General features: G+C 38.4%; 2 protein-coding genes across 4 annotated transcripts; both read right to left on the bottom strand.

Moving 5' to 3' along the window:
* Positions 1-51: 51 nt before the first annotated feature.
* On the bottom strand, positions 52-3,761 carry LOC113742570 (protein KINASE OF THE OUTER CHLOROPLAST MEMBRANE 1). 3 transcript variants are annotated; one of them, XM_072047186.1, is made up of 5 exons: positions 3,610-3,761; positions 2,219-2,593; positions 2,040-2,131; positions 1,482-1,955; positions 52-1,190 (listed from the first exon to the last, which is right to left on the bottom strand). In XM_072047186.1, exons 2-5 carry the CDS (start codon positions 2,588-2,590, stop codon positions 260-262), a joined length of 1,869 nt encoding a protein of 622 aa, XP_071903287.1. In that variant the 5' UTR covers positions 2,591-2,593; positions 3,610-3,761; the 3' UTR covers positions 52-259. The 3 variants fall into 3 exon arrangements, with proteins under 3 accessions (XP_071903287.1, XP_027126234.1, XP_027126235.1); XM_027270433.2 differs by having other exon boundaries at positions 3,550-3,742; XM_027270434.2 differs by lacking the exon at positions 3,610-3,761 and adding an exon at positions 3,331-3,535.
* A 2,038-nt stretch (positions 3,762-5,799) lies between these two features.
* LOC113742440 (PTI1-like tyrosine-protein kinase At3g15890) lies at positions 5,800-10,161 on the bottom strand. Its single transcript, XM_027270272.2, has 4 exons — positions 9,617-10,161; positions 8,986-9,130; positions 6,804-7,066; positions 5,800-6,730 (listed from the first exon to the last, which is right to left on the bottom strand). Exons 1-4 carry the CDS (start codon positions 9,658-9,660, stop codon positions 6,058-6,060), a joined length of 1,125 nt encoding a protein of 374 aa, XP_027126073.1. The 5' UTR covers positions 9,661-10,161; the 3' UTR covers positions 5,800-6,057.
* Positions 10,162-13,164: the final 3,003 nt, after the last annotated feature.

Here is a 13,164-nt window from a genome sequence, read left to right as displayed (position 1 = left end):
TAAACATGATCCATATCAGCGGCGTAGTAGGAGCGGAGAATACACAAATAGTGGACCAAAAGCACACAAATAAATATTATTATGGCAACTAAGCACTAACATTCTGATGCCTACAGTCGGTCCTTGTATTTACAGCCTGAAGAAAAATATATACATGTGTGCTATGATACAATAACGTTTATAGTTTGTGAATCACCTAAGAATATTCATTCCATGTTATCATCCCTGTTGTGATGAAGCGCCCAGCAGGGGAACCACCCTAAAAGAGGATTTTTGCAGCTGAATGCCTGCGTGCCGAACTGCCACCTCCATGGCCAACTTGACCACGGCCTTCATTGTGTGACTGATTCGTATGGCCTTTGCTCTTGAATTTTGCACCTACGTTCCTACCAACAAAGACTCCAACCTTTACTGTTGTATACAAGCCAACTGCAATTGCTAAAGGCCGCACGGCCCAGTGAAAATCCTCAGCATGCTGGTACTTCTCCACTACTCCAGGACATGTATCGAAAGAGACAAGCTCCACTTCAGCTGGATCTGCCAGGAAACTTTTACATTCTCCCCCAATCACAAGTATTGCTGGGAATTTCACAATGAGGCACCCATTTGGAAGTATTTGAGAAATTCTTCCAGTTGCCCACATACCCCCGCCTTTACGAGGCCACTCAAAGTGGGGATTCACAATACTTGGCTTCAACCGCACAAACTGCCCCACAAAATACGGCTCTGCCATTTGGAGATCAGAAGGATGTCCTTTCCACAGAGTTTGTAGCCCTAAGAAACCAACAGCAACATTTCCATCACGTTGTATAAAGTGTAGAATACCCACAGATGAGCGTTCTTCGTTTTCCTTAATCAAGCGGACCCAATCCCCAGCAGCAAATCCAGATGTAACCCTCTCAAGAGTTGAAACGTTCAACCTAAGAGGGTTTGGCAAACTAGGGATTCGCACAAGAACATATCCATCTTGATCAGTGTCCTTCTCCAAGCCAACTACAGTTCCTTCCGTTACAGCCATTGTCTGAGTACTGCAAGAATTTACTGCCTTCCGTGAACGCACTATGTCACCAACTTGAAGGTGATCTTTTGAGAGAGACCATGAGGCATAGCTCTTGCAAGTTGACTTGTCCAAGAGGAGTGTGCTCTGAGGACCGCTCCATTCCCCTTCAATAGTAGCAACATTCAGAGATCTGCAAGCATCCGTAAAACTGTTAGCTATAATCTCTCACCCTCTCTGTTATCTAATAATCTCTCTCTCTCTCTCTCTCTCTCTCTCTCTATATATATATATATTTCATTCTTAGTGTGCTATTGCAATGATATTTCTGCACAACTTCACTTTTCTTTTTTTTTTTCTGTCAACCCATTTCTATAATATGGTCAAAATACTCGAGGGTTCACTATACAACACAAATGTACGATGACAGTCAAAGAAGGCGTCGGAATTGCAAAATCAGAAGCAAAAGAAGATTAAAACAGACCTTTCAAACACTTTAAGTATATCTTGCACAAGAGGTCGATTGCGTGGATCATACTCAAAGCACCCATAAAGAATATTCTCGAGTTCAGGAGGAAGCCCGCTTGGAAGCTGTGGTTTTTCTTGATTGATTACAACCGAGCGATAAATTTCATTATTTGATCTTCCAAACCAAACTGGAACACCAGTCAACATCTCCACAATGCTGCACCCAAGTCCCCAAGAATCAGTCTCATAGGTTATGGGGCCCCTTATTTCTGGCTCCCATTGCTCAGGAGCCATATAATTTGGGGTTCCAAGCCTAAAAGCCAAATCTGAATCAGCTAGTGGAATTCCAAGAAGTAGGTAAGGGATCCCAATATCTCCAAGAACAATTTTTTTTTGCTCATTCAGGAGGAAATTAGTTGGCTTAAGGTTCAGCACCAAGATCCCAAGTAAATGCAACTCTTGAATTCCTTTTATCAACCCGATTCCAGACCTGTAAACAGTCCATGTTGTCAGTGTGTGTCACTTCTCATTCAATTTTTGATCTTGTACAAGACAAAAAGTTTATGTCAACTACCTTAACATGTCAGACAATGGAAGCTTTCCCCCTTTCAGCCGAGTCAGTACGTCACCCACTGATCCCTCATAAGATTTCATAACCATGCAGATCTACCATGAACCCTCAAAGTAAATAACTGAATGTTATATAATAAGCCTAAGTACACACGGAAAGCAAAACCATTTTGGAAGATTCACCTTTCCAGATATAACTGAGACGCCATGCAACCAACAAACACCATCTTGCTGATGAGAAACCAACCTGATCCACAAATCGTCAAACTTGCTCAGAAAACTTCTTATGTGATCCTCCTGTATGGGATGCAACATTTTTACAGCTACTTCATGATATTCATCATAATCATCAGCAGAGCGATGGTGAGTAGCCAACCAAACATCTCCAAAGAATCCATGCCCAATCCTATGCTTAAGCTTCAATGAAGCAGGATCAATATAAGGACTAGGGCGCACTGGAGTGGTGGCAATAGTTGTAAGATGGTCAGGATCTCCTTCACAAAGTTCATAATCAAAAGAATCTGCAGATGATACTGCTTTAACCTGTTTTGCCATTTGCTTCACAGCACAGACAGAGACCAAAAAGAACAAAGTCAGGAACCAATTTTCATATTTTGCATTAAAATCCTCCAGTTACAATAGCAGCAGAGATGATGATTAAACAAAATGGTTCCTCGAGCTATGTTCAGAAAAAAGGCAATAATACCAACATTCACCAGAGAAGCAAAGCAAAACAACACTCAACATAAATTAACAAGTGAAAAAAGTCCAGAAAAGAAGAATACAGATCCATTCCTAGAATTGCTCACTTCCCATGGCTCTCTTTCTATGCAATGTTAAAATAGTCAATAGCATCTCTCATCATGGATTGATCTTTACAAATCACAAGAAAACTACGAGTCTAAAATTTTAATGAAGTACAATACAGCAACTATATCTTCATGTGGTTCATACAGTTGATGACTCGGAGTAAAACAATCAACCACTTATCTAGGCATACTCTATGTGTTCCCCTCCCCCTTCGATAACGCACATGTAAATATTATAGAGATATTCCGGAAATGATAACAACGCAAAGAACAAAGAAGGTTGAGGCCTTGAGGGTGATCCACTCTAATATACAGAGACTATTTGATGCCTGAGTTGTGATAATTTGTAGAATTAATTAATCACCGTTGAATCCCACATGAAATTATGTAGTTCACAACTCAAAGGACACATTTAAAAGAAAAAGAAAAACTTCAAACCAGAGACACAGTACCAAAACAACAACCATCGGAAAGAAGAAAGATTACATTTTTTTCCTCCTAGTTTCCACTGCATAGTACATCTGCCAGCACAGCATCATCAACTACTTTCTCAAGTGAAACTACGATCTTTCTCTTGAGATTATGATTGATTACCAGAAGAGTCGGTAAATTATGCTATGCACCAAGCTCGAATTACAGAATAATTGGGCAAACGAAAATAAGGAAAAGAAAAGCTTAAAGCGAAGAAAGGAAAAAAAGAATTACCAGTAGTATCGTGGGAGGGCTGATGCAGCAGCCCAGTAAACTGAAAGGACGAGAATTTACCAGATTCGACGTAGCTCTTTGCTGGTGCCGTCTCCTCTCTTACTACCGAAACAAGAAGACAACAAAGAATGTAAGAAATCGGTCAAGTCCTACAGACACCAGACCACCATGCTGCCACGATATCAGTAGAGAGTTTTTGCCACTTGTTACTACAAGTCACGTTTTAGTCGAAAATTATTTCTCATTCTCCCGATTTTTTATATACATTTTTTGGGGGAATTTTCTCCATTCTTTCCATTTTCGAAAGATTAATCCTTTCTTTGTATACGTAGATTTTTTAATTTTACAATCATATGAACCCCTAAAATTATATGAAATTTGATTTAAACCATAGGTTCATTTTAACATCTTTTAGTCTTTCGTCGTGGAAATTATTACACAATCAGATTTTGGGTATAAATTGAGATCACGTTGAAGCATTTTGTTGGACCAATTAATTGTTATTAGTATACATGAAATACTCTTTTTTTTTGGGCTACAACCAACCTATTAAGTTACATAACAAAGAATGCCATGTGACTTGTAAATTGGAGAAAAATTGTTTGTTTCAGTTTAAAATCACAAAATCATTGGATATATTAAGTGTTTGTTGAATGTTATCATGCGTATACAAACAAGATATAATATACGCATAGACAGAAAACAAAGCATATAAATAATATGAAAAATGTTGATAGTATTCCCTTATGCATTATTGATTGTCCTTTGAGCTTTTTGACCATATGGAATTAGACCGTATTTTTCACTTGATTTACAATCACCCATTTTTGTGAAGTTGAAATTTGGATGAAATTTTGAGATACTTGTATTCTTTTACACGGTCTTATTCAGGCCAAATTTAATCCTTTTGTTCACTTCGAAATTGTTGGGCCTAAATTCCGGCCCAACCCATTCTTGCGTGGTGGGGAGGGTGTGGGGGAACGGAACCGAAGGAAGGTTGCACGTAAGCAAGCAAATGCGGCTGCTAACAAAAGGCTTCAACAATCAGGCACCAAATGTGAGAAATGTGTAACTAGTATGAGATGAATAATTTGATGACATTAACTAGAGCAATCAAAGAATCGACCTATGATGATCTACTACCAGTTTGACAGTTTGAACCAAAAAAAATTATAATCTAAAAAGGCAAAATATGTTTCAAAATCCACTCTTTCATGTTGTGTATCAAGAAGACGGGGCATGGCTGCAGATAAGGAGGCATGTTTATGTGCTGCATCTAGTAGAAACCGTCTGCATCAAGCGAAAAAGCCACACCAAGCCACGCCTTTGGACCGATGGTCACCACCAAAGTATTAAAATTTGGTTGGATGGGAGTCAAGGATTCACATTAAAAGTGATTTGCTTAAAAAATCCAGGCGGGTGCGTAGTGCATTCGTTTGGTCCGGTGGTGGTTCAATCTCCTCCGAATTATCCCTGAACCTTCTTAGGTCCGCCCCTCCTTTTTATGTAGAATAGATTAGGTTATACAATAGTTATCATCTCTGAAAAAAAAAAAAAAAAAAGCCACGCCATACCAAAAAATATTCTTTGGGTTACTTCCTTTAAAGACAATTGGAAACTGAAAACTGTTACCTCTCTTTTAACACTGGAATTGACCTTTCTGCAGATACAGGGCACACCCAAGCAAAAATGATCTTATTCATAGCGGACCACTTAATTCTGCTGCACAGTTTCTTGTTTTTCAGAATCTGACGACTATTTTTCAATACTTTTGGTTAGATTGACAAGCATGCTAGTAAAAGTAGCACGCCCTTTTTCACCACTCTGAACAACACTAGTCAAAACTAAATCTCCAGATTTCCAAGGAAGTACAAATAGAAGCTAGAAGGAAAGAATCTTAAACCTATCAATTAACTTGCATATATCAATTTGTCTTTGCAGTTTAATATGTAACCTTTCTTTGCAAGCAGCCTTGCAACATCATGCACCACCTGTTCCTCTGGAACCTGGGACAGAACTCCACATAATGGTGCTTTGAGTGTTAATGAACAATTTGTATAAAGAAATGATATAAGATTACAAATCCAAATCTAGTGTTTTTTATATATGTGCTGACGGCTCCTATAATAGCCTAAAGCTTTCAAAATGGACTGGACCCAATTTTGTGAGTTTTTTTTTTTGGCCGTTTAATGCTAATGATATAGTATCAAAATTGTAGCAAGTAGAAGATAAGAGAAAGTACTGAACAAATGACAACAAAGAAGCAGCAGCAAGCATTAAATAAGAAATTCCACAATTTTTTTGGAACAGTTGCATAATAGAAAAAGAATGATAAACAATACATTTCCACCTCATAACACAGTGAAATCATCTAAAGCTTTAACAGCCAGTATCGTTCCTAAAACTATATAATGGATATCTGTATCATCTGTTCAAACACAACCCACTCAAAATCCAATTTCCACAAGCCATGGTGAATATTTCAGGCTGCAGCAGAAATCTCTGAGGCTAGCCGTCAACCTTTTCAATTTCTTCCTTTTGTTCTTTGACCTTTTCACCTTCTTGCTTAACATCTTTTTCCTGCGAGATGAAGTCTGAGCTGTCTTCTGCACCTGATAAGCCATCATTATAGTCTGCAGGCCGAGTGTTCTTGAACATCTCGTCATTTTCTAGAGCAACAAACTTCTCTTCAGAGTCTCCTTTCAGCAGGTCAACAACCTCAAGCATCGTTGGTCTCTTCTCAGGCCTATTCTGAGCACAAACGAGGGCAACAAAGACAACCCTTTTCAACTCTTCCTCCACATAGTTCCCCTTAAGTTTTGGGTCTGCGAGCTCATCAAACTTACTCTCACATGCCAAAGGCAAAGCCCAATCTGTGATCGTGCGCTTTGTTGTTGCATTAAGTTTCTCAATGGGCTTCTTTCCACTAGCAAGCTCAAGCAAAAGAATACCGAAACTGTAAACATCACAGCTCTCTGATGCCTTTCCTAACATTGCATATTCTGGTGCAAGGTAACCTAGCGTACCCTTAACCCTGGTGGTTACATGTGTTGCACCGTCGGGGATGAACTTGGCAAATCCAAAATCAGCCACTCGTGCTTGAAAGTCAGAATCAAGCAATACATTGCTCGCTTTGACATCTCTATGAATAATATGTGGAGTTGCATGGTGGTGCAGATAGCTGGAATGCAGTAGGAGGTCAGCAAAACTAAAAGTAAAGGATGACAAGAGGTATGCTGGTGCTCAATACTTACGCAATTCCCTCAGCAGACCCAATGGCTATGTTCATTCGTCGGTTCCAATCAAGAAGGCATTCAGCTGAATGCTGCCCGTGAAGATGAGAAAGTAAGCTCAAATTAGGCATATAGTCATACACGATCAGCCGCTCTTGCCCTTCAGCACAATAGCCACGTAAGCTCAGCAAATTCTCGTGCCGTACTCTGGCCAGTATCTCAACTTCAACTGCAAATTCCATCTCTGCTTTGTTGCTCCACACCTTCAACCTTTTGACCGCAATCTGTAAAAATAGGCAATCATAAAATCTGGTCTCTTTTCTGTTCCATGAGTACTAGTCAGGAAAGATTCTAGATTACGCAGAGAAGCAAAAGAAGAATTAGCAAGCTTCTCTTGTCACTCAAAAACATGCTTAAGTACAAGCAGACATGAAACTCGGGCAGCAGGAAACATGGAAGAGCAAGAAAGAGTTTAGTCAAAAAAATTAGTTCATAAAAGGTCAGTGTCCAAAGGGACATGTTGGATATCATTAAACCATATGCACTAATACAAAGATAATCATAATACATCTGCTTATTTCATAATAAAAAGTAATAATGTCCCAGACGCAAGTTTTCCAAAAGATGGTAAAGAAAATAATACACAACAGTTATGAAAGGGAACAAACAAGTAACCAAAGTAATTTGTTCAGACACCCAAATGTTACAGGAACATATCCACATCTTTGAGTAAAAGAAGCAATGAAATTAGATAAAACGCTATTTCACTAGAAAAGCAAACTCCAATTGCTACACCAGTTACCCAATTCCAGAATACGTTTGCAAATTGTTGACTAATATGAGGTACATATTAGAAGATATCATCTTAGAACCTATTTGACATTTCTGGTTAAAGGTGCCCCAACATGTCCTAGCAGTTACCCAAGTTCAAAGCACGTTTGTAAAACGCGGCCTAATACGAGGCACACGATAGGAAATATGATCTCAGAACCTTTAAATTTTTGTAAAAGGAGCTCCAACACACCCTAGAAATTACGTGGCACAGTCTATCCCCAACGTTTCCTGATTATCTGGAATTGAATTCAGACCATCAGGATCAGCCAGTGAGGCACCTAGTTTCGTCCCTCCAGGAAGTCTCTGTGCTTACTAGAGCGTTCTCGTGAAAAACAAGTTTGAAGATTGTATTTCCTGCTTCCATAACTAACTGCCAAAAACAATTTCTTAAAAACACACAAAAGTCACTCATGACCAGTGTGACAAATGCTACTGCTGTTCAAGACTGAATGCTTGTATTTCCCTGTCAAGCTCATACAACAGTAACTTTTGATATGATTTTACAATTCTTGTCTGCCCAAATATACAATTTAAAAGTTCCAGTTGACATTCAGAGAAAAGTATACTGTGAGTGAAGAGTTACTACTGAACAATCCTTGCAACTGACATAGGCAGAATAAAACTCTTAAATTTATTCTCTTATCGGCCTTGTTTGGAAAGGGATTTTCCACCAAAAAATTTTTACGTTTTCCACGAACACATTTTTCAATCACTTTTTTACCTCATGTACATCAAATCGCTATAGTATATTTTCTACAAAAACTCCAGAAAAGTGCAATCCAAACACAATTCACTAAGAGTCCTGAGAAACAAGTCTAGGCCATGAAACGTCCAATATACTTTGAACATCACTAATGTTTCTGCACCTGACCAAGGCTCAGACTTGATCAGACGCAGGTGAACCTCAAATCCTATTGCCACAAAAGCACTTAATGATTTAATCACTATCAGAGTACAAAACTGGTTCCAAATAACTACAACCTCTGACCTACCTGCAGATCTGATCAGTGAGATTGCAATTCAAACTCCCCAGAAATGTCTAATGCTTTTTGAAACTACAATAGTATATAAGATGCAGCCCAGAAATCATCACTACAGCAACAAAGGAAAGTAAAACACTAGCTTTTAATCTAATAAAAAGGCCTCCCTTGAAGAGCACCTCTGAACCTTAACATTAGCCTTCTCATTGGGGCATGTCAGGCCCATAGTTGCACTAAGAGTACTAGGAGCGCCTCTATCTACTCGTGTATCCATATTTTCAGTTTTCTTATTAAACATTCAAGTAGGACAGCTAAGAGAATCTATTTCAGTTTTCAACTACAAGAAACTTCTGAATAAACATTAATGGGATGACAGGTTCTAACTTTACCTGAGAACCATCCCACAATTGGCCCCAGTATACACTGCCAAATCCTCCTTCTCCAAGCTTGTTGTCATAGTTGAAATTGTTGGTAGCCGAGTGCAACTCCTTCAAAGAAAAAATCCTCCATGCTTGCTTCTTCCTTTGATCTTTTCTGTGCAATCATGTACTCCACCAATCAGAAAAAATTAAGAAAAGGAAAAGATCCCGTTTTGGCACCTTAAATGATTCAAATAGATGTTAGGGAATTGGGGAAAAAATTACTTCCGTCAACCAAAGAAGTTCACGTTATACCAATAGAACCAAAAGCTTCAACTTTAGGTCACTTAACTCGGAAGTTTAGTAAATAAGCAGCAAATGCTGGATGGCTGTTACTCCCACAAGGATAAAAACTGAATAACGTGAATCTGTTACTCCCCAAAATAATAATTAAAAAAAATCTTGGCAGCTCAAAACTGAATAAATTACCCGGTGAATAAAAATCGTGTCTTTCCCTAAAATCTCATAAAAACTCCTGAAACAGCAAAAAATTCCAAAGATAAACTGACCTAAAAATAGATCAAGATTCATAAACCGGTAAAATTAAGCTAAAAATTAGTAGCAATAGAACTGATCAACTAATATAAATTACTGCACCTACCGATCGGAGCCCTTAACACAACAAAAGATGGAGGGAAAAGCCATTTGACAATACTAAAACCCCAGCAGCACAGTTCACCTTCTGTCTCCAAACTTCAAATTTGTCAATTTAAACAGCAACCCTTCAAAAATGGCAAAAAACCCATATCTCCAGAACACCTCAGAAAGCAAAAAGCCATGAGCTTTAACTCTATGTGTGTCTCTAACCACTGCCCAACTGAAGTGAAGTTTAGAAATAAAAAATCGAACTTGAAGCTATTCCTTCCCCCTTTTGTAACAGCCAAACAATCCCTTCAAATCCAAGCAATGCTTTTCCTTTTTCTCACTTTAATCTCTTGATGAAGAAGCTTGAGGGACGCAAAAATCAAAACTGCAGAGACCAAAAAAAGGGTTAAGCTATAGTCCTGTTTAGGTTCGTCTGTTGACGAGTGGGAGGGAAAAGAAAGAGATGCCAAACGTAAAGGTTTTTGGTTAGCTTTCGTGGGGCTAGTAGCTGGCTGCTGCCATATGATGCAAGCAGAAAAAAGAAGTCTTAAAAGGCGAATGTCGCGCAACTGGCGCAAGAACTGCAATTTTATAAATTGAAAAAAAACAATTCCCTGATGTACAAGTTGAAATCTACTGCTAACTACCAAAATCTCGGAGATGCGAATGTGCAGTAAATGACTTAGAAGAAACAATAAAAAAATATTTTTAATTATCTTCTATCTTGTTTATATCATATTACAATAAAAAAAAATGTTATAGAATGATTCAAGGTTTGCTTTCTGATACTATTATAGAAATTTTTTGTGTTCAAAGTCTGTTTTGATACGGGGGAAAACACATGGGAGTAAATGTAACAGTGTAAGAAATGAGGACTATGGGTAAGTCCTGAGTCTCCTGTATGGTCGTGTCATGGATAGGGATGGCAACGGGGCGGGGTTGGGGCGGGGGACCCCTCCCCCGTCCCCCGCCCCGTCCCCCGCCTCCTGCTCCCCCCGCCCCGTCCCGCCTTGCCCCGCTTCCCCCGCGGGTGCCCCCGCGGGGTTAATAAAATTTTATTATAATTAAATTTTAATAAATAATCAAGTACTAAAATATTAACACATCATCAAATTATTATTCATTGTAATTTTACAATTGAAACTCATAAAAATAATCAAACATAAGTTATTTGAATACAATCCAATATGATGAAATAAATATAACTAAAATAGTCAAGTTTTCACTTTTAGTACAAATGCAATCACTAATTCATTATTGTGTTTGTGCTTTTTTTTGAGAAAAAAGTGTTATTATATTAAGTGTAATTAGAAATTTAGTATAAATGTATTAGTAAATTTAGTATAACTAATTAATAAATTCTATTAGTAGACATGTAGAATTATTCATATAATTGATAATATCAATTATATTACATAAACTAATATACATCATATAATACATCTAACTAATAATATCATTATCATAAGTTTATAACTAATTAACTTACATATTATATATAATTATATATATATATATTTTTTTTTTTTTTTTTTTGCGGGGGGCGGGGCGGGGGATGGGGCGGGGGTATACTCCCCCGCCCCCCGCCCCGTTTCTAAGCGGGGGGAAAAAATTCCCCCCCGCCCCCGCCCCAACCCCCGCCCCGAGAGCCCCCCGCGGGCACCCGCCCCCATTGCCATCCCTAGTCATGGATGTATGGTTGTTGGGCTGCTGTTGGTTCTTTCACTTTTTTATGGAAGTGTCGTCAGATTGAAGATGGGGAGCATTAGAAGTTAGTGGACTCTTTTAACTTTTTGGGAGATCGAGGATTTATTTGGGTTTATTGGTTGCATTAATATAGCAGTTCATGCGGTTATCCACCATTGTGTAATGTGTACTGCTCCATCCAGATCTTCCAAGAGTGTGATTTAGCTTGAAGCAACATCGAAGGAAGCTGTAAATTGTCTACCATCAAAAGAAAGAATACACAACTGTGGTGTTAGCAGAGTTCTAAAACTAGGGCCTGAATTGTTTTCTTAATACTACTTCATATGTACTTAACGAAGCAAAGATCAACCTTTAATAGTAGTAGTATCTTTTTGTCCCAACTCTTAAAAGTCATTAAAATTTGAAGATTGAAACCTGAGTCCAAACTGTTAAGACACAGACCCAAAGGTTGAAAGGCAAACCGTGAATCCAGAATTGTGGATCACTTTTTTCTTTTTCAACGTCATTTGATTAGGCATCCCGGTCTAGATAGGAAAGGTATCCCAATAGTTTTCAATTTGCAGTAGTAATTTGACAAGCTCCTGCCATCAATTAGATTTCTGCGCCTGCGCATCTGAAACTACTTTCAAGACAACGTTTTTGAAACTAGCACTCTTGAAGGCTTGATCTTAATTTTTCATCCGAACTCCTATCCATTCATCTAAACAAACTCATGAAGATATGGTATGAGATTGTGTGCGCTTTCAGATGGTGTCCAGCAAGAACAACAAACAATCGCATAGGGTTGCATCTCTTCATTCAAGAAAGAAATAAAGTCGTGAAAATGGTGGAAGTTGCTTAATTAGTCAGAAATTTGCATGACCTAAGATTTGTATGTATCTTTCTTTGCTTATTCATTGTATAAGTTCCATATATATTGCCATATGCCCAATAAAAGTTCTATATTGCCATTGAAGTACAGGGAATACACTGAGCATATTCGTCTGAGCACTGCCCTTAAAAATTATAAAATAAAAAGAACTCATTAATTATGTGATTGAAATTTTTTTTTTAAATTGACCGTTGAATTAGAACAGAACAGACAGAACTTGAGCGCTAGTTTAATTGAAACTAGAGTAGTTGCAATAATTAAGAAACTAAAAGACACCTACCTTTTAAAAAGGTTGGTCCCAGATATGCAAAGGGTCACAAAACTAATATTGATGATGTCTCCTCAATAGTTTTCAAATTATGGTCTTAAGTGGTTTTTTTGCTATTGTTCATGCGGCTCTTCTTGACAAGAGCTTAGGCTTGGAATTGGTTTTTTTTTTTTTTTGGTGGTGGTTGTGTTTGTGGGTGTTTGTGGTGGGGGGGGGGGGGGGGGGGGGGGGGGGGGGGGGAAGAAAAAGGAGACAGAGCTTACAAAATGGTCGTCGAAGTACCATTTTGCAAATTTCTGACCCTAGCTTTCATATTTGTGATAGACGTGGCCAATTTAGCCACTTCTTAGTATAAACCTGTATTTAAATCATTAAGGATACAGTAGTGTTAAAAATCAAAGGAAAAGTCGATAATAATGCAGAGCCATATCAAGAAACGAAGGCAGGAAAAAGTCACCGACGAAGCCGACTTTGTCGTCCTGGGAGTTATTTTGCGTTGAAAACTCCATACCAAGCGAATAAATTAAAAGCATTGGATATCCCTGTTTGTTTATCTTTCTTCATTCTTCCTTATCCATACGCGTACAGATTCAAAATATCAACATCGCTCCTCCAGGCTCCAACTTGAAAGATGTTCTCGCCTACATTTTTTTTTTCATTTCCTGTCGTGTGTTTTCTAGTGGTTCAACGTAGGCAACATTTCACTTTTGTGAGTTCC

This window comes from Coffea arabica, chromosome 4e (assembly GCF_036785885.1).
Source record: "Coffea arabica cultivar ET-39 chromosome 4e, Coffea Arabica ET-39 HiFi, whole genome shotgun sequence".
In the NCBI taxonomy this organism is placed as follows: Eukaryota; Viridiplantae; Streptophyta; class Magnoliopsida; order Gentianales; family Rubiaceae; genus Coffea; species Coffea arabica.
Note: the sequence above shows the minus strand (reverse complement) of the source record. Positions and strands in the feature narration are given on the sequence as shown.

What these genes read in the sequence shown, in the direction of transcription:
- LOC113742570 (XM_072047186.1), bottom strand. Translation starts at nt 2,590, where the DNA reads ATGGCAAAACAGGTTAAAGCAGTATCATCTGCAGATTCTTTTGATTAT. An exon ending in TCTCAGTTATATCTGGAAAG is followed by an intron (nt 2,132 to 2,218) that starts GTGAATCTTCCA and finishes GGTTCATGGTAG; the next exon opens with ATCTGCATGGTTATGAAATC. An exon ending in ATACTTAAAGTGTTTGAAAG is followed by an intron (nt 1,191 to 1,481) that starts GTCTGTTTTAAT and finishes GGATGCTTGCAG; the next exon opens with ATCTCTGAATGTTGCTACTA.
- LOC113742440 (XM_027270272.2), bottom strand. Translation starts at nt 9,660, where the DNA reads ATGGCTTTTCCCTCCATCTTTTGTTGTGTTAAGGGCTCCGATCG. An exon ending in TGTGTTAAGGGCTCCGATCG is followed by an intron (nt 9,131 to 9,616) that starts GTAGGTGCAGTA and finishes ATGATTGCACAG; the next exon opens with AAAAGATCAAAGGAAGAAGC. An exon ending in GGGTCTGCTGAGGGAATTGC is followed by an intron (nt 6,731 to 6,803) that starts GTAAGTATTGAG and finishes ACTGCATTCCAG; the next exon opens with CTATCTGCACCACCATGCAA.